Source organism: Manacus vitellinus, unplaced genomic scaffold (assembly GCF_001715985.3).
Source record: "Manacus vitellinus isolate BGI_N305 unplaced genomic scaffold, ASM171598v3 scaffold_2_pilon, whole genome shotgun sequence".
Classification (NCBI taxonomy): domain Eukaryota; kingdom Metazoa; phylum Chordata; class Aves; order Passeriformes; family Pipridae; genus Manacus; species Manacus vitellinus.
In genome coordinates, this window is record NW_021940208.1 from 14,045,164 (window position 1) to 14,067,004 (window position 21,841).

Genomic DNA, 21,841 nt, shown 5'->3' on the forward strand with positions numbered 1-21,841 from the left:
GCCCCGCGAGCGTTCGCGAGAGCCGCGCGTCGCCCCCCGCCCGCTGCCGCCATCTTGGTTCGGCGGCGGGCCGGGGCTGCCGGAGCTTCCAGGTGAGTGAGGGCGGGCTGGGAACAGGGCCCGGCGCAGCCCTGCCCCCGCGGAGCCCCGCGGTTTCGCTTCTCAATCGGGCCGCGTCCGCACCGGGGGAACGGGGTAGGGTGGCTTCTCTCTGCTGGACTGTGCGGTGTAAAGTGCTCGTCTGACTTCCGCAGTCACAGCACCAAGAGTGACAGTTCAGGAAGCGTTTGGATAACGCTCTCAGGTACATGGTGTGATTCTTGGGCATGTCCTGAGCAGGGCGAAGACCTGGATTCAGTGATCGTTGTGGGTCCCTTCCAACTCAGAATATTCTGTGATACGAGTTCATGGAGTACAGTGTAATAAGAGACCTGGGAGGCGTGTTTAGGACTAACAGACAGGTTAATGAAGAGCACGCCTGTAAAGTCTAAATGTAACTCGGCCTCTCTTGCCTCTGCTGCACCCTGTGTATCGTGTCAGTCTTGGTGCTTTCCATGTTCGCCTGTCGGTGAGATACAGACTGTTCTTTTTCTCTACTGACCAGATTTCCCCTAGTCAGAATACAAAACCAGGTGATTGCATACTAGTAAGTTTATGGAGAGACTGTGGTTCAGAAGCTAATACTGAGGAAACGCCAGGTTTGGATCCAGAGGACAGACCTGGAAATAATTCGTTTTGACAGTGCAGTTAGCTATTGGAAAAGGGGCATGAATGAAGAACCCTTTGTTCTGGAGTACCTCGGGGCTGGATTTCTCTTAAAAAATCTGTGGGGGATATGCTTTAATTGCAGTGTAAGGGTAACTGAATAAATTCTTAAGATACATAAATATTTCAGATTTCCTTTTTCTAATCTTAAATTTCCAGTATGTCTGGCATTGTGCTGCCTATTGTGTGTGATGGTTGTATCAGGTTCTGAACTTGAACCTTCAAACCAGCTAAAAAGCAGTGGAGAGTGTTCAGAGCTTTTAATTTTTCTTGTCAAACTTGTATTTTTGTTCCTAAGGTAATGAGTATTTGATGTTTCTGTTTATGTTTTGAGGCACAATGTTTTTAACAACAGTATTACTCCGAAAGAGAATTCCTGGACACCAATGGATTGGGAAGTACAGGCGACCAAGACAGGTTACCCTTACAATGATGCAAGCAATGGTCCGAAGACTGGAAATTGAAGCAGAGAATGAATATTGGCTGAGCCGGCCCTACCTGACCCGGGAGCAGGAGTACAAACACAACACGGAACACAGACGTGCCAAGTGGGAAGCTTTCAAACGCCTGAAACAAGCCAAGTTTCCTGAGCACAGATACATCAGTGATCATTTAAACCACTTAAATGTGACAAAAAAGTGGACATGCTGAGTAACACAGCATATTTATATTTGGCATATGTCATACACTGCCATGGGATCTGCCCTTGTATCTATTATGGTGGGTTTGTAATTCAGTGTAATTAGGGCGGATGAGAAGTAAGACTGCTACGGTGTACAGAATGTTACATTAAAAGTAGTCCTGTGGAACACTGTATATTTTGTTATTATTGTCTTCTTAGAAAAGGACAGTTCTTTGTGTGACTCTACCATCTGCCTGTCCTCTGTTCTTCAGGGGTCAAAACAGCAAGTTACCAGGTGCAGTGGTAAAGATTTATATATAACCTAGATATATAGCATCACTAATTTCCTTCTGAAAGCCTGGGAACACACCTGCTGTGTTGAAGGGGATTCTCTGCTGGCACTGGCCAGACAATTCTTGCTGGTAGCTCTCCCTTCTGAAAGGGATTCTTCTGTGTACAGCAGCACTTGAGACAACTGCCATCAGGCATGCAAGGACCAAGGTGAACTAGAGTTACAGAGATGGGGGTAGGAGGCTGGGACTCATAGGATATCATAAAATGTTCCCCTTTTTAAAAACTTTACGAAAGAATTGTTTAATTTAAATGCCAGTGTCAGTGTCATGTCAGTGTCAACTTGGGTGTTGCTGCCTTTTTACACAGATTGTTTCTGATCAAAAAGGAACATGGCTGATTTCTGTTTGAGTGACTGACTTCTAAGTCAGGCTTAGTGTCCTGAAGGAATATAGTTAGCCACAAGTCAGGTTTTATATTTCCCCTCAAGACCCAGTGACCTGGAAGATGTGTCAAGAAGTGTAATCTTAGGTTTGTTGCAGCTGGAGTGTAAAAACTAGAACAGTTACACAGTGTTTCCCAGGGAGGCAATTTTTTTCACTAATCTAATACACACATGCTACAGCTGAGCAATTTTCAGATTCTTTCACATACTTTTATTAAGTTGATGTTGCATTCAGCAATGAATTCAAGTGTCAAGTCCATTCATATCACTTTGGAAAAGAGGCTTAAAATGGTACTTTTTTATTTAAACATGAACTGTACTTCAGAGAAGTATGAACAGGTCTGAACACTGATGTACAAAATCTTGAATGCACTTCCATTGGTTATAAACAGCTTAAGAGAACTTCTGTGGAAAAGTATACATAGGGGGAAATTGCAAATACAATTAAAACATGAAGGAACTTCCAGGCAAAGCAATGTGATTTTGTATTTAATTCCTTTATAAAAGCCCGTTTAAAAAGTTACTTCAAGTATTAAACTATAAATGGCAATGTTTTCTCTGTGCATAGGACTAGTCCTATCTGTAACATACAAAAAATACAGTAAGTGCGTATTTATTACATCTCTTCTACACATCACCCCAAACTTAAATACAACTCATTACAAGTTTAGGCAGCACAATTAAAAATAACCATGTGGAAGTAGAACAGCTGGGATGTTGTGATTAGTGCAAATGTTGATGACTCTTGCTGGCAAATACAAAAGCAATTGCAGAGATAACCCAGGGATGTTTCATTCATCTTAAGTTCAAAAGGGGGCAGACTTAACAGCAGGAACGCTGCCTCTTTCTGGGATAGCTTTATGATTGTAAATTGTCATTCAGAAAGATTTAGGTTTCCCACGACAAAGCTGATAACAATGGGCTCAGGGACAGGAGAAATCAGAGGATTACACTAAGCGTGTAGTGGTCAGCTAAGCAATGTAAACGTAAGGGACTCTGCATGTCACCATAACTGCTTTGGTAACAATAAGTGTGATCCAAATACTTCATCCCTGACACATCTGCTTGACTGCTCAGCATGAGCTCTGTTTCTTGGGGCAGGGGCTGGGAATAAAGATGGGGAAGCCCCCCCAAACCAAAGAAAGCCATCCTGTAAACATTATCAGACTTCACTACCTAATGGAAACAAGATTCAAGTAATTGCTGCAGAAAACAAACAGCCAAACACCAGTTTTAATCAGCATTAAAACAAACTACAACTTCATAATGTTTTATGACAGTTACGTAATTAAGAAAAATGTGTATAAAAAGCTATATATACAAAATAAATTGATAGAAATGAGTGTAGTAAATGTGTTCAGTATTAAATCACTTCATGTGCAGCTGCTCTCTTTGGTGCCATTTAGAGATAGAAGAGCCTCTAGCACTGCATACCTTGCTATTTTTTAGGTACTGGGAAAGACACATCCTTGATGTGCTCTGCATTCAAGTAGTTGCTGTTTGCAGCCTCTCTAAATGCAGATCCAAATCCCCCTGCTAGATTCCATTTTAGAGGGTGTCCTCAGAGAACATACATTATGAAGCTCAAAGCTGTCATTGTTTTGTATTATTTCTTTTATTTTTATATTTTTAATAAACCTGGTCAGTCAGTGCTCCAGATTCAGGCAGCTCTGTTCAATCCACATCAGAGTCAATACATCTCTTGGTAAATCTGGCAGACACAAATGCTGCTTGCAAACGCTGCTGTTTCCCTCCTCTTGGGGCTCTGGTTAGCTACAACTGGACCACGCTTCAGAGAGATCATGAAGGCCTTTGCGTGCATACCGAATGGTACTGACATTAATCAAAACCTCCCAACCCAAAAGATGATTTATAATTAATACTGGGGAGCCACACAAAGATAAAAAACAGTACCTGAAAACTGACTGGTTTATAAGAATAGCACACCAAAAGTAGCTTGGTACCTGCAAATTCCACTCTCAAAGGGCAGCTTTAACAAAAACGTTACTGTAATTTCTATTCAAATCACTAAAAAGAGTAGTGCCCAAACTCCCTCTAAATAACCATCTGAATATTTAAAATGGAGGTTTTTAATCAAAGCTTGTCACACATCTGAGTTATGTCACTGCAGTCTGAGAATAACACTGAAGGAAGTCAGTTATGACACATGCCAACTCCTTTCCCTGCCCTCCTCCCATAAATACGGCTTTGGTAGGTGCAGCAATGATTTGTACGATGTACATGCTTTGAATAAATAAGAGTAAGAAAAAAACCAGTATTAGCTGTGCAGTTTTAAGTAATTTCTATTTATGGATTTCCCCTCATCTTCACAGGGACAGGTTTATTTCAAGATATTTCAGAATTCTGGAGGGGAAATCACACTGAAATCTTGCCCTACGTTAGACTTTTGTCCTCACACTGAGGATTTAATGCCATTTTTTGGCTCTTTGAGTGTGTGGATTTTTTTAAAAGAGAAAAGCAGTAAGAAATACAAAAGCAGTTTCTAATTGCAGGTAATATCAACTATCCTACAGTAACTACTATGTATGGCTTGCAATAGTAAATATTTGGATGGATCTAAAAGCTTAAGGGCTGCTGTTTTTAATGACAATCTAGGTATTTTCAAGACTCCATGATACAGAGTAGGTTAAAGCACAAAACAGCATATGCCACATGGCCCAACACCCTGAACAGTTGTTTTCTAAGGATCCATCTCCCTTCCAATCTCCTGAACATGTAGAGCTGTCCTCACTGCATTCACTGGAAGTTTCCAGCTCTTCAGTGCACAGGCCAAAAGTACCTACTTGCTGTTGCTGCAGTGCCCTGGTTGCTTGCAACCCCACAGCCAAACAGCCATCCTGCTCCCTCATTCTGCCTGTCTGACACAGCACAAGCTAGGGAGCTGTCAGGACACAACTCTAAGACAGAAGATGTCATCCTGCTGCTTCGGACAGGATATCTCCTCCAAAGCCCATGCCTGCCAGGAAAACCTAACCGCCCCTCCCACTCACTGGCACGCCCTTAAGAGTTCATCAATATAATTACCTGAGAGAACTTAAATCCTTTATATCAGCCTGGGGTTTCTTAGTCACCAGTTCCCCAAGGGGAAAAGAAGGGGGGGGCTCGGGGGTGGTGAATTTGAAAGAATCATATTTTAATTATTTTACTGTGTTTCATACTTGTCAAAGTGACTTTTGGTAATGCCTACTTTTACACCAACAGTAACTCCAGCCTCAGGAGTATCCTAAAGCCCACTGCTCTCCTCCTTTTCTCACCTCAAATATGAAAAAAATCTAGGACAAAATACTCCTGTGATCCGCATAAAGATGTCAGAAGCATCAGTTCTTCATGAAAAGCCACAAAAATGTCCCTCAGATATAAAAAAAACTGGTTTCACAAGACCAGTGTTTGGTAGAGAATGTACATAGAATTAAGCTCACTCTGTTTACTTACAGTTTTTCCTGTAGATTCATGGTCCTGACTTAAGAAATCAACCAAGTTATACTGATATTAGCCTACAGTATATATGCATTCATATGGGGGTATATCAAGCTCTTTGGGGAGTGGCTGGGGGAGCAGAGACCATATTGCTGAATCAGTGATACTTATGAGACATAGATTTTGCTTATAGTCCTGCTAGATGATGTCTGTGCATGGATGTGTTATTTCACCTATAATACACTGATGCAGTAAAAGCCAGATGATATCCCAGGCCCTCCATTACAGTTCCACCAGTTTTTGGGGCTGCAAATTTTGGTATTCAGAATAAGCCATTTGAAATTGCAGTCTTCTCTCTCTGTTATCTATCCCATGAAATTTTGCTGATGCAGTATTGCTGAGAGCTTATATTGAGATGAGCACATCTCACTTGACATTTGAGAAGAAAAAAGGTAAACCTTTCAGTTTAATGTGTAGCAAATGTTTTGTAAGTTCTGAAATAAGCAAATGCAAAATTTCTTGTACAAATTTGAAGAAACATTATGCAACTTTTATAAAACATGCAAGTTTGGACCATTACTTCTGTCTCAAGAACATCCAACAGTGACCAAATCATGTTCATAGATTCTCAAAGATTTCTTTTTCCAGAAGATGAATATTTAAGAAAAGTTTATTATTTCCAAAGACAAAAAATACTTATTTTAAACCTCAGAGTATACTCCATACCTCAATATTTCCATCATAAACATATTTAACGGAAGTAACAATCAGTCTGGGAGACAAAACAAACAGGTTATTTTGGACTAGATCATCAACTCGACTACTATCTGCAGTCTGTATCAAAAGGGCTCATGTATACTTGTAATCAGCATCAGCTGAACATCAGAAAAGTTACAGACAGAAAAATAGTATTTGTCACTTTTTCCAGGTGCAAAATTCCAATACCACTCAAAGATGAGTTAGCAGTCTTCTCTACAGAGGAGTGAGGAAATAAAAAACCCCATGTTGTTTGCTGTAGGTCTTGAGCTATGGATGGACTTGATTCCATACAGAGGAAATACATTTTGCCTTTTGTGAACATGTACATCACTGCACAAAGCACTCAGTCTTCAGCAATTCCAGTATCACTTAAACTGGACTTGAAAGTGGGACACTACAGTATGCAATTTTTCAGTGTGCTAATGCAGACATATGATTCAAGACTGATTTCCTTGTAAGTACCTGATATTTGTTTAAATGGTACTTTAGAACCAATAAAACCTTGTGCCTTTATTAAAAAGATAAAACAAAAGTATAAAACAGTATTTATAAACCATCAAGAGACCCATGGAAAAAGCAGCACTCTTCTGGTTCCATTTTTCTAACATCACATAACTGCAATAAGGTTTTTCTCAGGGGTACTTTACCATTTTGTTGCTGCCTCACAGGAAACACTGCAAACAGTAACATCAAATGTAACAATTAATTCCTTTTTGGATTGGCTTCTCTTTGTATGCTGACAGACAGACATTCGAAAGTAATAATTGATGTTTTTTTCAACTAAACCCCAAGTTTTCTTCTTTGAGCTCTGTTCTTGACATGGTTAAATAAATCAAGTTAAAATGATGAGGAGGCTCAATGCTATAGCAAAAAAGCAACACCCAAGTTAAAAGGCTTTTACACTGTTGGCATTGCCTTACTCCAAAGCACAGCTAGTAGAAGGAACTCTCAGTCCTGAAAGACTTGGAGAGCTATGATCATGGGGTAGACTGGTTAACAACAGGAGGGAAAAAGACATCATCCAGTCCCTTCCCCATCACCTGGCATCTGAACGATGTATACTCGCACTTCAGATTCACCAGCTAATGCTTTATGCTAATTCTTCTTCTCTTGTTTTGGTTTGTTTTTTTTCCTTCCTTCTCCTTTTATGTTTCCTTCTGTACTCTGGAGACCTGCTATGGAAGTGACTTCTGCAGTGCCTAAGGTATGAAGTTTGCCCGTGAGGAGGTAGGAGTCTCTGCAATCTACCTCCACCACTGCAGCATAATAAAAATGCATAGTTCCCACTCTGGACCTTGTGCATCCAAGCAGGGCACTTCAGGATCTGGCCCTTTGGTAGCAGTATATAATTCAGTGTTGCATAAATGCACATTTAGAATCTTAAGGCATCTGTCTTAACTTCCCTGCTCTGCAATAGTGCTTACAAGAATCCATTGTACTGTGCAGAAACTTGAATTTCTTGTCTCTTCCTAAAATGTTCATGTTCCATTTTTTCCAGCTCAACTTCTTCGAAACAAAATTAAGTAATATTCAAGTTCAAAATGTGTTGCAGAAACCTAGTGAAACAAAAAAGGTAATAAATAGAATTATTCCATTAGTTTTGAAAAAAATTAGATCATAGCATATTACATGAATGTAGCTGGGTAACGTGATTTACAGACTTCTGTTTGAGTACAGCAGTTAAAGTCATCAGCATTCTGAGAGGTGTGGGTTTGTTTTGTTTCTGTTTTAAACCTCTTATGTTTTAGAAGATTATCTGTGCTAAGAACATCAATCCATCACCACTGACCTGTGCTAAAGTCCCTCGGAACCCTGATCAACAATTTAATTTTTGAATTAAATTGACAGATATGAGGACACAAATGGTATTTGCCTAGGCGAGACTGGGAAACTGGCCTTCTGCAAATCAAGCTCTTTTCACTAGAATAGTCTGGGCATTTTACTTGTCAGCCATGACTTTGCTTCTGCTGCATGTTATAGGCCTAAAATTGAAAAATACAACTCTTAGTTTGTTACAGGGTATACAAAAGTGCACTGAACAGATGTTGGATCTCGCAGCTACTGCACAGTTGCCTATAACAGCAGGGACTGGAATTAACCACCTCAGCCTACAGAAACTGTGATCAAATCCAACTGAATTCTGAACATTGTGCTACTGAGTTAGTTTGAGGTAAGATATACCCAAAATGCTTTGCATTGGGTGCAGTTATGCACTATTTATTTCTACAACTTTTAAAACTACTGCAGTTTAGGCAAGTGTGACACAACGCACAAATTCTTCCTTCATTAAATCTGGAAGGAAGAGAGGGAGGATAGAAAGGAAATTCATCTCAAACTATTACCAGTTAATTGTCTAGCTTAATCCAGTCATTTATGCTCCCTCTCTAGGTCAGTGGAAAGAAAGATTAAGACTTCTCTATAATACCCTATATCAAAGGCTACTGGGATGAGCTGCTCTCAGAAGACATCCATTCCCTTCTATGAAGAACAGAAAAGCCTTAGTAACCTATTTAGATCAGATTAAGTTTTATATAGCTAGAGGCTGAAAGGAATCCCTTGCTTGGGACATTGTTTTGCAGATTTATATAGTATTAAGAAAAGGTGCAAAGGGGAAACTTACCACTAGTGAGTTCTCATGGTTGAATAGATTTTCAGAAGTACCACTAACTAGTCTGATTTTGGTTTTGTATGAGTTTACACTGAGCAGTCTCACCAATATTGGTGCAAATATCACACCATCACCCATAAAGACTTTCAGAGAGATTTTTTCCTTCAAAACAAATCAAACCTCTCCCAAAAAATAATTCTAGGTCAGAAGGCTCACTACAAAATAAAAAAAAGGAAAGGAAAAAAAGTGATCCTAAAATTACTGAGCTCACCAAACTTAAATTTCTTTCCAATGAAAATGGAAATTACTTGCAAGAATATCCCCCAACCTCCCTCCAAAAATAATTTAAAAAAAAAGGCAGGGAGTAAGGATTCAGCTCTCAGCATCGACAGTTGTTAGTTGACCAAATATGATTTCTCTTCTAGAGAGCAAAAATTAATTGGAGCTTATAAGCTCACCACAGTAAAAAGTCAACATAAAACAAGTCTAATTTAGTCACTGGAAATACACCAAGGGAAGTTTCCACATGCACCAGCACTCACTGTATTTCCTAAATGCAAAGTGGGCGCACTTTATTGTAAAAACAGAAGATCACTGTCAATTCCAAACGTGATGAAGCAGTCTGTATGCAGATACCTGTATTCACTTCATTGTTCCTTCCCTGTGCACACACAGCTTCCTAAAGTGTAAGAGCAGAGCATGGCCCACCCATATATGATTAAGAAAAAAAAGACAGTTAAGGAGCTGTTCCCTAAGAATAGCTCTTCCTCAAGACAGCACTTCATCTTGAAATTGCATTAACATCGGATTCTTTTCCCTGGTCAGGTAACAAATCCAGCACTACACAATCTAAATTAAAGGATTAGTCTGACTCATCCCAGACCTAGCCAGCCCATGTTTCCTGCACTATAGCATTACTCCCATTCTTGTCTTCTGGACAGCTATTCTGAGTTTTATTTAGACTTTTCTATTACTCATCCAACATCAGAGGACTCCTCTGCATTCCATGACTAGCTGATTTTTGACTTCAAGATGTCTGTTGTTATTTATATGTATACAGAAACAGCAATCAATTATGTTAGTCTTACCTGTTTCTCATTGAGATGGTTGGTTAGTAATAAGCTGAGATCAGCTTTCCAATGAAACTATAATATGCTTTTTTGCACCTAGAATGTGAGAGAATCTCAATTATGTGTTTTCGCAGATTTGCATAACAAATAGCAAAGATTTCAAACCAGAAAGCACATTAACCATGTTGTGCCTATTTTACAAAAATATTTTCCTCCCCCTAATCAAACATAAAAGATCCCAAATCTCAGAACTGAAGTGCAAAAGTGAGAATTATCTATCTATCTATCTTAATGTAATAACTAAGTTTGGAGCAGAGTATGGGATGCAAGTTAGTAATAAGTTCTAAACATGCTGACTTTATTCTATGGAACAACTTTTCTTCTAAATGACTTCAGCCAATTCCCAAGGACTATCTAGGCCTTAAAAAAAAAAAAAAAAAAAAAAAAGGAAAACTCCCACCACAAACAAAACCATAGAAGAATCATCATAATGTTTACAGTTCAGGCTACCTGATTTCACGTTTGCCTCTTCAGGGCCACTTTCCACCCACTGACAATCACCAGCTAGCAATCGGTTTTGTGATTCACTGAGTGGTCGAGTAGGAAAGGACTGATTGGATCCAGAGCTGAAAAGTAAGCAAAGTCAACAGGAATTCTGTAATACCAGCAGCTGCTTATTTCAGACATTTCTAGAGTAGTGAAGTTACTTAACAGCAAAGCAAACAAATAAAAAAAAACCCCTACAGTGCCAACTGAAAACAGCCTCCTTTCCCCAACCCTAATTCCCCTATAGCCTTGTTCCGGTCATCAGTCGAAACCCTTACCTCACATAAGCCCCTCAAAATTCTAATGGAAAAAAAGCACAGTTTGATACACAAGAAATGGCACACTGACAACAGTGCCACTGCCACACAGTTAAAAAGAAAACCTAACCAGTACCATTTGGAAGAACAGCCAAATGCCATCTTATCCCACATAAATGCCCAGGCCTTCTTCTGAACAATCTTCTGAGTGCAAAAGGATAATGTGCTATTTGCACAAGGGTCCTGTTCTTGTGTAAATCCCACAGGTTATATTGTACTGGAAGCAACTTGTCAGGATTGCATTTGAATCCTCTAATGTCTGGTAAGTCAGGTGACTGCTGTTGACAACAATCTTCAGCTACGAATTCACCAAACTATACAGAAGACTTCTAAAATGGCAAATGTAAACACCCCCACAAATTGCACATACTCCTGTCTCTCTGAATCTAAAGCAGGCTTCCTGAAAATACACTGAAAATACTATTAGTGTTTCCATAAAGCCATATACTCTGTTACAGCAAAGCCAAGAAACTGTCAATTTTTTAGTATTAATCCATTCTGTCCTTCTGTGAAGTACCTTACTCTGAAGATGACAAGAAATGTAAAGAATTAAAAAACTTGGAAACCATTTTTTGTCCAGATGAAGTACAAAACTACGAAATCAACACCTTAAATGCTATAGTTACCTTTTGGCAGATTCATTTTGGCTTGAGACAGTAAGTTGCTCTGGATCCATAATCACCAAACGAGTTGGAAAATTGCACCCATCACCCAAACTAAATGAGAAACAAAGGCTCAAATCACTGTTTGCAGTTGACTTTAATGAACTGAACAAGGACCCATGCAAAAGGCTACAGACTTGAATCAATTACCTGAGTGCAGTGTTGAACTCCAGACTTGAGCAAGGTAGTTCTACCTCTAAATCAGAGGATCAGTTAATTAAATCTTGGAGCTCAACTGATTCCCATCCTATCACACAGTATGGCATGCTGAGCACAGGACGAGTCTATGTATTTCAGAACCATGAATGTACTTCTGTGGACTGTAGCCCCAGTCTTCCCCCAAACCATCGTGCACACATGGTGAGACTTGCTGGTATTTACAATCCCAGAAGCTGTATCATAAATAACATTTTGGTGGCCATACTTTCCCCTCCACTCGTAATTCTGAAGTTAGTTAAGCCTTCTGTTAAAGCAAGTTTATCAGGATAAAATGTGGTAGCAAAACAGACTGACTCATCTACAGCATTGCTTCTGTCTTTAATCACATGGTAGCTGAGCAAACAGCTGCGGCAACTTAAGATCTTGCTATTACCTCTGCTGTTTGCTACCAGACCTCAGCTTCACAAATAGGTTCACCAACACTTTAAACTGACATACAGCCCCACAAAAGTAGTGTTGGAACACACCTCCTACTTTGTTCTGCTGAATTCCGGTAGTGGTGGGAGTGGTGAACAGGTCAGTCTTTCTTCATCAAGCTTGTCTGTGACTCCCCAACACTGGCTCAGCTGAGTTTTAAAACCAGCATTTTGCATCATATCAGATTTTTTCTTTTGCTCTGCACTTTTTTAGACAGCTTTTGATACCGAAAGTGTTGAAAGGAAACGGAAAGCTGACAGCAAAAGGAAAGCTGCCAAGTGTTTTCAGGGGCAAGTGGGGGTGTTTTCAAATTGTTGTTGTTTTGGTGCAGCTGAAGTTCAAGGATTTCTCTCTCCTCTGAGTTGCAGATTTCTGCTCTATAATCAGATACTAATACTACCACCAAAGGTGTACAATTTTTGCAATACAATTCTCAAAGCTTTCCAAGCTTCTGTATTTAAAAGGCCCTTGTCAACAAGCTCCTTGTCTTGGACTGAAAACCCTGTGCAGTTTGACAGTTTTCTCCTGCACATTTTCCCTACAGTAGTATTCATCTGTACAGGACTTACAAGTTGGCTTTTCAGTTGTAGTTTATTTTTTAGGAGAAGAGGAAGCAAGGTGAAAGTTGTGAAATCAATTTATTCCCCTATTCATTCCTATTCAAACTGAATACCTGGTAAAGATAGGGAGTAGCCAATACTTCTTTTCATCTCCAAAAACTTCCCTCAGATTTTTGCTGCATCCAAGAGAGAACCCATTTTTATCAGGGCCATTTCGAAATGTGGGTGCACGGAATGTTTCTGTAAAAGAAAAACACAGAATCTCTCTAAACTGGTAAGGAATAAGAGAACATGAATACACATACTCAAACTTCTCTACTGTGAAAATATTGTTGGACAAGCTGAGACGATCTTGATGCGTATTATGGGGGGAGAGGAAAAAGAAAAAAGTAATCTCAAGTAATGAGAGAGAAAAAAATCACAGGTTAGTGACAAAAATAGAAACGAAAGGTAAGAAAATCAAGTAAGCAGAACAGACACCCTGTTAACTTTCTCTCTCTACATTTAACATAAGGTCTGAAACAAAGCTAAGTCCCATGTGCATGCCAAAGACAGCACATCCCTTATTCCTTGGTGACTAGCTCTCTCTTAGGCCTGTGAAACCTTCTTTGAGCAGAAGACTTTCTCTTTTAAAATTCACCATAAGCACTGCTGGACCTAAGCCCATACAGAAGAGGTTTTTCCACTTCTGCCACGATCTGAAGTTGAATTAAGAGCATCCTGTGCTAACAGAGAAAGATGAAAACTATTTTATTAGAAACAGACACATCATGAACTATAGCAAACCACCACTACTTTTCTACTCAGTCCACTACTTGGCCAAGAAGTGAGAGCACTCATTGTTCTTCCCATACCAATAGCTTGTCTTTTTACAATCATGATCCAAAAAGTAAAGTCCTGTGTTGCCAATTATGACCACTGACTTTCAGGTAAGGAATATGCTAAAGTTTTCTTCAAAGCTAAAAAAGAAACTGTGAATATTCCTTATCTGTAGATATATCGAAAAAGAATTCAAGACTCCTGTCAAGCAATCAAAAAAATTCCTTTTTTTCCCCACTAGAAAATTCTAGCAAGCAGAAAATTATTTCACTTTTAATCAACCCACTTATTTTTGAAATTAGAAATTTAAACTCCATTGAAACATATAAGATTTTGACTTATTCAGTTGCGGAAATGTCCATCAGTCCCTGTCCCACTACGCCCTTCCAAGTGTTTCCTAGCAAGAACTTCACATATTTTAACTAATGCACAAAACTTGGTTATGTCAATCAATGCCATTTAAAACATTTAGGCATAGAAATTTGGGAAATGTGCATCAGTGCACATCAGTGAACATTTTTATCACACTGCTTTTACAAGCCACTTCCTAATAATGAGGTCCATATTCTTTCACAGGATTTAAGAATACTCTTTTGGAACTAGTTCAAAATGTTGTATATATCCATATTAGAGCCTTTGACTTGGCTGGGGCCACCCAGCTACTCAAAATATTAGAACAAGAGAGTGCCAAGTAGCAACTAGGTTACATACTTCACACAATATAAAAACCCAACAAAAATGCACAGTGACACAGAGGTCTCAAAAATACAAACAAAAGAAATGAACAGTCATCATGAATCTGAATGCTTGGCTCCAGCAGAGGAACCCTACACAGGCTTTATTTCCCTGTATCTTTCACCTTTAATTACTTCCACCAAATCTGCTTCTTATTGCCCACTATTTAAAATTTTGGTTTATATTTGATGGCATATCATGTAGGCATCATATTCTCATCGAATTGTCTGTTTTCTGGACAAGGAAAAGTTCCATATTCCCATTAACTGACCTATGGTTGATCTGTTTTTGCCAACTAGCCAGCAGTGGTAGCTGAAGAGTGACAGTATGCTGATGAAGAACATGGCTGCCACAAAGAAAAGGAATAGTACGTGGAACTTTGCATGGGTATCTGGCAATTCATTCTGTGGAGAAAGAGAGAAAGAGGTTAATATGTTAACATTTCCCAGCAAGTAACACAGTATTGTCGCTGAACACTTTCTGCCACACCCACTCTGCTATAGGTCTTTCACCTCGCTTTTCAAATAGAAAAAAAAAAACCAAACCAAGCCCAGCTTTCCTTTCATGTCATGAGTACTTTCAATCTCAAGAGTACTCCTTCCCCTCGAGTTCAGTAGCACAAGTGCATATATATGTTCATCTGTGGTTTTTAAATGCGCAGTAAGGGGCAAGGCAAAACATTTCCTATACTAAACAATGTTAACTGCAGTAACAGCCACAGAGACATGGGAAAAATATTTCCAAAATCATTTTCTTTGAAGGAAAAAAAAAAAAAAAGGCAAAAAACCCATCCAAACCTTTTCCTGGCAAGGTAATAATACTGAATCTAATTCTGAACTGGTGTAATGAATGTAAAAAGGAAATGGTTGTCATATTATGTTTCTAAGACTGAACAAGTCCTAGACAAGATATGGAATAGATCTTCAATTTTTGATGACCTCTACAGTTTAAGCAACAACGAGCGTGCACGCAGTGAACCAAATTTGCCATGTCTGATCAGGTAGAAGCGATTCACCAGAAATCTATGTAAAAAACAAGAATTTCAGTACAATCACTACAGAAAAAAACACCCATATCAGATAGTTGATTCCACTCCCAACTATTTTTAGGCTTCTGCTTTCAAAAGGCCATTGGGATTTGCAACAATACTATTCCAGTTCTATAGCCTCAAAATCACAATACTTTTAAGCAGTTGACCTTTAACAGCACTATGAAAGCAGAGAGGCTATTTTTATTCAGCTGTTTAGTTAGCATTACTGCCATTACTTTTTCCATTAGCGCATTCAATATACCCATTTATCTAAGGCTGACTTTCTTTTTAGACTAAAATACATTTCAATTAAGATCAAGTGCACATAGGTATATCCATATCCCTCTACACTGCCTGTAATCACAGGCAACAGATTACAAGTCTCCTTCCTTCTATGATGGTGTAAATAGCTACCATTAATGACTGGACTAGAAAAATTACAGTAGGAACAGCATTCAAATAATTACAGCAATATTGGATTTTACCTTTGGACAATTCTCTGCAGCTTTCCTGCGGCAAAGCTTTGCGCAAACAAAGACAATTTATTAAACACTAGTATTATGTTAAGATGAAGCGTTTGAAAACAGCACAGGCTTTGATAAGAACAAAATGGCTGGTGTGCAAATGTGCTCTTGGACGTGCCAAGTTCCAACGCCCATCAGCAGTTTTAGCCCCTGTTCTCCAAGAGAATGGAGGAAAGAGTAGGTAAGAGCACACTACTAACTTCAAAGGCATGAAATTTTCTACTGAAGCATGGAAGTACTGCTATTCAGATTGTAACTGGATCACTTTCATGTGGTTCCTCAGCTTGAACAGCACAACTACACCAAGTGCCTTCTTTGCTAGTTGTTTCCATCACAAATAAGATTTATGTGAATATTCTGTAGGATAAAACCATTCATAAAGGTCTGAAAAGCTCAGAATACTCCTGAGGTATAAAGTAATGGTTTATTAATTACAAATTTTTTCTGGCTTCAAAACATATCTATTACCATTAGATGTAACTTCAGCCAAAACTATAAAAAATAAATTGCCGTTCTTTGCACATATTTCTTTGTTTAAAAAAAAACCATAACACATCAGTACAGTTTTAATGCTTCCCAATTTCCTTCAATACAGAGATGTTTTTCGGATGTATCTTTAGCATAACATCTGAAATTGAACCAGTAATTAAGAAAATAAAGGAAGAAACAGGAAAAGTTAGTTTAAATTCGTTTTTAAATTCCAAACTTTACACCTAAAGAGTAGTAGCCATCCTAGCTAAGATGCTAGCACTTAGTGAATCTGCTGTAGGCAAGATGTATGGCTTTTAAGCTACATTAATCTGTGAAGAAAGCCTAGGGAGAGCCCAGGGATTGACCTTGGAGTCTGGCAGATGTACAGTGTTTTCAAAAATGCTGGCTACAGTCAGATCATGCTACATAAGCAAATGATAAGCAGAGTCCAGCTCTCTAAACTGCCATCTAAATTCAGTCTCCTTATTTACTGCCTGTTGTATTACTTATTTACTTACAATTTTTGTCTTCCCCCTGCAGTAGGGACATGTTGCATTATGTGATCCCCTGAAATGCAGGCTAGCAAAATACTTCAATTACTGCTTATTCCTAAACTTCATCTGGAAGCGATAATGACTTTTCCTACCTCAGAGCACACTGTGGTGTTCCTCAATTTCCTAACTGATTTTTGTGATCTGTATTTCTATGACTCTTTTGGAATTGCATATTTAACCAAAATAGTTTTCTACAAAGAATTCTCAGGTCAGTTGATTTTGAAGCTTGAAGAGCAGCAGCAGCTTAGTCTTTGTGTTTTCTGTGGGCCAGAAAATCTATTTCAGTTGTATCTTCCTAATTCAGTAGCTCTATAAACCTGGAGAAGGGTTTTTTGCATCATGCATGATTGATCTGCATGATCCTCAAGGAGCATTTACCTCTTCTGACTACCCTGCTCCAGCCACTGGTTGTAAGTTCTTGAATGACAGTTGCAGAACTGAAGCATCTTTGAAAAAAGGCCAGTTTTTCCTGGAGAGAAGCCTGCAGTCTTTGAGTATGTATAACAGGCTTATTCACAGTGGTGTTCTAGTAGCAGTCCACATGCCCCAGCATGTGAAACGAGAGGGAAACTTCACACATGGGTTATTTAAAGTCATTATGCTCAGCAGCAGCACAGAAGCACAGATTTGCAGGTGAGAGAACTGTAGAGCTTACAAAAGGAAGCAATTTTCACAATAAAATTTGAATTACTTAGCACACATAATAGACTGAAGCCAGTCCCTATTGTAAAGAGTCCCCTACAAACCCCTTCACAAGAACAGAGTCATTTGAGCATGTGTCAGGTCACAAAACCCCCCAAACAAAAAAGTGCTGTCTGAGCTTGATTAAACCCTTAGATGTGGTCTATGTCCTTAGTGTATGTGCAAGAGGAATGAGGGTTTTTTTTTGTGCTGCTCTTAATACAATGGAAGTTTTGCAGAAGCATGTGCCATCCACCCAGAACACATACCATATCCTTGAATTAGCTAAACTTAGGATTGCAAATTAATTTGGAGGACAATGAAAGACACTGAAAACAACTGGAAAATAGAACAGTTTCAAGGAGGAGGGAGTGTAGAAAGAATAAGAGTAGATACAAATATAAGCTGGGAAGCACCACCATGCACTATGTAAACAAGGCATCAAGGACTGGGCGTTCAGCCAGTGCTGGTGTTTGTGTCAAATACATTTGGTTAAACTGATGTGTTATCTGCTCATCTTTAACAATTTCCTAGGTAGAAATAAAAGTTACATGAGTATAGGAAAAGTACTTATGAGTATAAATAAAGAAATCAGTCATGTTTCCTTGATCTACAAAACAGATTTTAAGAGCAGCATTAGGGTGCAAGCTGTGGTAAACATTTCCAGCCAGCGTGGTTGCTGCACCACTGTATGAACAGCATCAGGACCTTTTTTCAGCACTTCTGCATAGAACATGAAGTTGCTATGTAAAAGTCTTGCATGTGCACATTGGGAAACACACAGACTTTCTTCAACAGAAGAGTTCAGTAGGTGTGCATGTCTCACAATATTTCCAAGTATCTGCGTATGCGCATCATGTCTCTACGCAAATATTATCCACAGTGCAAAACAGTGGATTGCTAAATTTGTGTAGTTAGCACATACACCTCCACAACCTCATTACAAGTTCTGAAGTGACCAAGGCTACACTCCCCAAGAAGCAGTCCATATTCCTTCCCAGCACTAAATATATCCAGCAGTTTGTTGCACGGTCTCTGTAAAGCATCTATGAGGAAGCAAAAAACCTTCTGAAGTTATAACATTTCTAATACTCAAGTTTAGGGGGAAAAGCAACATCTAGAGAGACTCAACAGCAAAAGTCGAAACAGCAATCTGTCTGATGCTGTAGCAGACAAAGCTGAGCACTAGCAATATACTGAAGCAGTCTACAGACAGCATATGTCAGCAGCATTCTGCTTTGGTTTGGATACAGATGTAGAGAGAAGCTTCCAGAACTCTATTCTGCAGATAATAGCACTTGCCTAAAAGCTTATATACAAGACACATACAACATTTTGCAAGCCTAGACGATTATGGTGCTGCTGTCTCTTTTTGGAAATATACTTTTATCAGGCGGTTATAAGATCAGAGGAATACTGGCTTTGTGGACTGAGTGACTTGAGTGAGTAAAGTGAGTCAGAGATCTACTCTAATGGTAAGATCAGGGCATCACCAGATTCCATACCGGAAATATCCAGAACTGAAAGCAAGAAGTGCAAGCACACAACTACATTGTCTATTGTTAAATTTCAGAAGTAGCCCATTTTGCAGGAAGCATTTCTAACAACTAAATCAATAATAAAAAATAATCCCTCTTAAGTTTACTTCCTCTGCTCAAGAGTCCACTTCACTGTCGTGTCTGATGGGCTTTGGAAGAGTCTTGCTGCAAATGCTGGTATTAAATGTTCTTTGTACTCAGTTGTCCTGTGGACTTTAGTTGCACTAACACTTATGAAGATGAGAAGGCACTGACTGGTAAATATGTAAGAGCGCATCTACAGTTTCACTAGAAATTGCATACAAAGCACTGGAAAGCAGCCAGGCAGATGTTTGGGAATAGCACATTCACAAATTAAAAATTTAACTATTTATAGTCAAGCAAGACTGAACAGCAGAATCTGTCAAGCCACAGCATAGACTGACAAACACATTTATGGCTTTCATCTCACAGTACTGACAGCTCAATGCCCACATACTTCCTTGCTCTCCAGTGACAGGTCTCTGTAAAGAACTGACAGACTAATAAAAACACAGTACTTTGGCAGATCAGACCCACAGGCTTAGATGAACACAAACAAACATACTTTTTTGCACCATTTATCTTACCTAATGCCAACTGTCTCAAAGTACAGCTATCCTGAATACATGATCAAGCTTCTCTTACCCTGACACAACAGCAACATTTTGCTCCAATCAAGATTACTTCTGCTGCTGCAGACAATGACTGCTTTTCCAAGTTACTCTGACAGCAACTAGCATCTAAGAAATATGTGCTGTTATTTACTGAGAAAGATGTGATGGAGACCCTTCCACTAAGAGTAATTTTTCAAATGCTAGTTAATGGAAACAGATTAAGGGAATTCCAACACTAGCACTTCAGCCTAGAGATAGGAAGGTACAGTACAAGTTTTTGTAGATGAAAGGGAACAAGTACAGAAGACACTCTGTTCAGCCTGGAATGTGACTGGAACAAAAGTGATAGGAGGAAAATAAGACTGACATACAAGAATGGTTGCCCTTGACATAAATGTTATTAAATCCACTAAGATGGACATATGTGTATCAATCATTTGACAACTGATAATAGCTGCGAGGAAGATGTACAGCATTCACACTGTATATATCTTAGCATTCTACCCATATCAGATCAACAAAAGCTACTAAAATGAAGTTTAGACATGCCTATGAAGGGACTCCAAAACAGAGCTCAGTCAGTTCCCAAGAAATTAGTCTGCCTTATCTGGAAGCAGATTGTCCATAGACAAGTCTAGGAAGATATAAAATTGTTACTTATATTTCACATTTGTCAGTATTGTTATATTTAGATGTATATATATCTACACCCAAATCTTCGTTCGCGAAGCCCAGATATGTGATTCATACACACACACACACACATATATGTAATTGTTTGATATGGCCAGTTCTTTCTTTATCTACATATCTATATTCCATAGTCTCAAAAAACCCAAGCTGTGCCACTCAATTTTGACAGAGCAGAGAAATTGCACAGTGTCCTCATCCAAACTTTCTCCCCCAGTTAACTCATCCTGGGCAGTGTAATACATTTAATTCATTAATATTCGGAAGGTTCTTCTGCTTCAGTCACTTTGATTGATGTTGTTAATGATAATGAACCACAGAACAGAGTAAATGGTGAGTGACAACATGCTGATGCAGCCTCCAATAACACATGCAGGATTATACAAATGAACAACAAACAAAAAAAAAGCCTTAGAACTTACTGTCCAAAACTTTATGAAGTACTGCAAGACTGTAGCAGCAACAAACAGACAGTACAGTAAGGAATACATTAAAAACAGGAGGAAGAATTTGTAGTTAGAAAATCCCACACAATTATTCACCCTAGAAGGAGGGGAAAGAGAAAGAGGTTACTAGGATATACAAAAAATAAAACAAACAAAAACCCCACAATACATTCAGCTTTTGCAGAGCATAACGTGTATGATGTCAAGTGGTATGTCCGAAACATTTTGGCACTAGTGTTTCAGAAGCATTTTAAGCCACTATGTTGAAGGAAATCTCTTTCCTCCAGCAAACTGATCTGGGCCCTTCACATAGATTTTGCCCCCATGATTCTACAGGACAGGACACGAGCTGGCAAAGTGTTATGATTCATACAGTCTGTACAGGAAGTATCTCACACTATGAACTACCTGCAGTCATCATGGAAGGCAAAATAAACCTCTCCATCAATTTCAATGGATGTTGCTTTGGTTACAAACCCACCTCTAAGTCAACTACTGATAGCAGTATTTTTCATAGTGATAGCAGATAATATTTTTAGTGTCAACCAGTGAACACAAACTGCAGAAGACTAACTGTCTGAGTGGGTCATTTGTATCATCTATAATCAAGAACTGATTTTCACACTGTAGAGGGTATCTCCTCTCCTGGTAACAATACCAGAGCAAACAAAATAAATAAATGCCTTTTCTCATAGGTCTCATAAAGCCAAAGTTTCTCCTACATAAGAAGAAACTGCTTGATTTGGACTAGTGGGCTTACAACTCTACACTGCAACACACATTAGGAACAAGATTTATTTTCACATATTAAAGAAATTCTGTGAAAATCAAGTTTTACTTCACAGTTGCATTTTTGAAGCAGCATCTAATTCATTATTATTATACTGAGTTTTTTTTTTTTAAATAAACTTACCATGGACAGTGGTGGTCCATTTTTAGTACACATCTGAAAGAGATAATTTCCAGCAAGTTAAAGCAAAAACCACATTTTGTTTCTAA

At 38.9% G+C, this 21,841-nt stretch overlaps 2 protein-coding genes across 3 annotated transcripts in view; one reads left to right on the forward strand and one right to left on the reverse strand.

Annotated features, from left to right (window-relative positions):
- The first annotated feature begins 58 nt into the window (after positions 1-58).
- On the forward strand, positions 59-1,581 carry MRPL57 (mitochondrial ribosomal protein L57). The gene is made up of 2 exons (XM_008933157.3): positions 59-92; positions 1,100-1,581. Exon 2 carries the CDS (start codon positions 1,105-1,107, stop codon positions 1,414-1,416), a length of 312 nt encoding a protein of 103 aa, XP_008931405.1. The 5' UTR covers positions 59-92; positions 1,100-1,104; the 3' UTR covers positions 1,417-1,581.
- Positions 1,582-2,408: 827 nt separating this feature from the next.
- The window catches only part of ZDHHC20 (zinc finger DHHC-type containing 20), a 31,138-nt gene continuing 11,705 nt past the window's right edge, over positions 2,409-21,841 (reverse strand). Inside the window, exons 5-12 of one of the 2 annotated variants that reach the window (XM_029960869.1) lie at positions 21,756-21,788; positions 20,819-20,939; positions 14,545-14,677; positions 12,833-12,959; positions 11,488-11,577; positions 10,509-10,624; positions 10,017-10,094; positions 2,409-7,876 (exon numbers count right to left, since the gene is read on the reverse strand). In XM_029960869.1, the coding sequence (XP_029816729.1) occupies positions 10,057-10,094; positions 10,509-10,624; positions 11,488-11,577; positions 12,833-12,959; positions 14,545-14,677; positions 20,819-20,939; positions 21,756-21,788 (658 nt within the window). In that variant the 3' untranslated portion in view covers positions 2,409-7,876; positions 10,017-10,056. The remainder of the gene's footprint in view (positions 7,877-10,016; positions 10,095-10,508; positions 10,625-11,487; positions 11,578-12,832; positions 12,960-14,544; positions 14,678-20,818; positions 20,940-21,755; positions 21,789-21,841) is intronic. The other variant, XM_029960870.1, reaches the window with a different exon arrangement.

Coding starts and splice junctions, on each gene's coding strand:
- MRPL57 (XM_008933157.3), top strand. CDS start 1,105: ATGTTTTTAACAACAGTATTACTCCGAAAGAGAATTCCTGGACACCAA.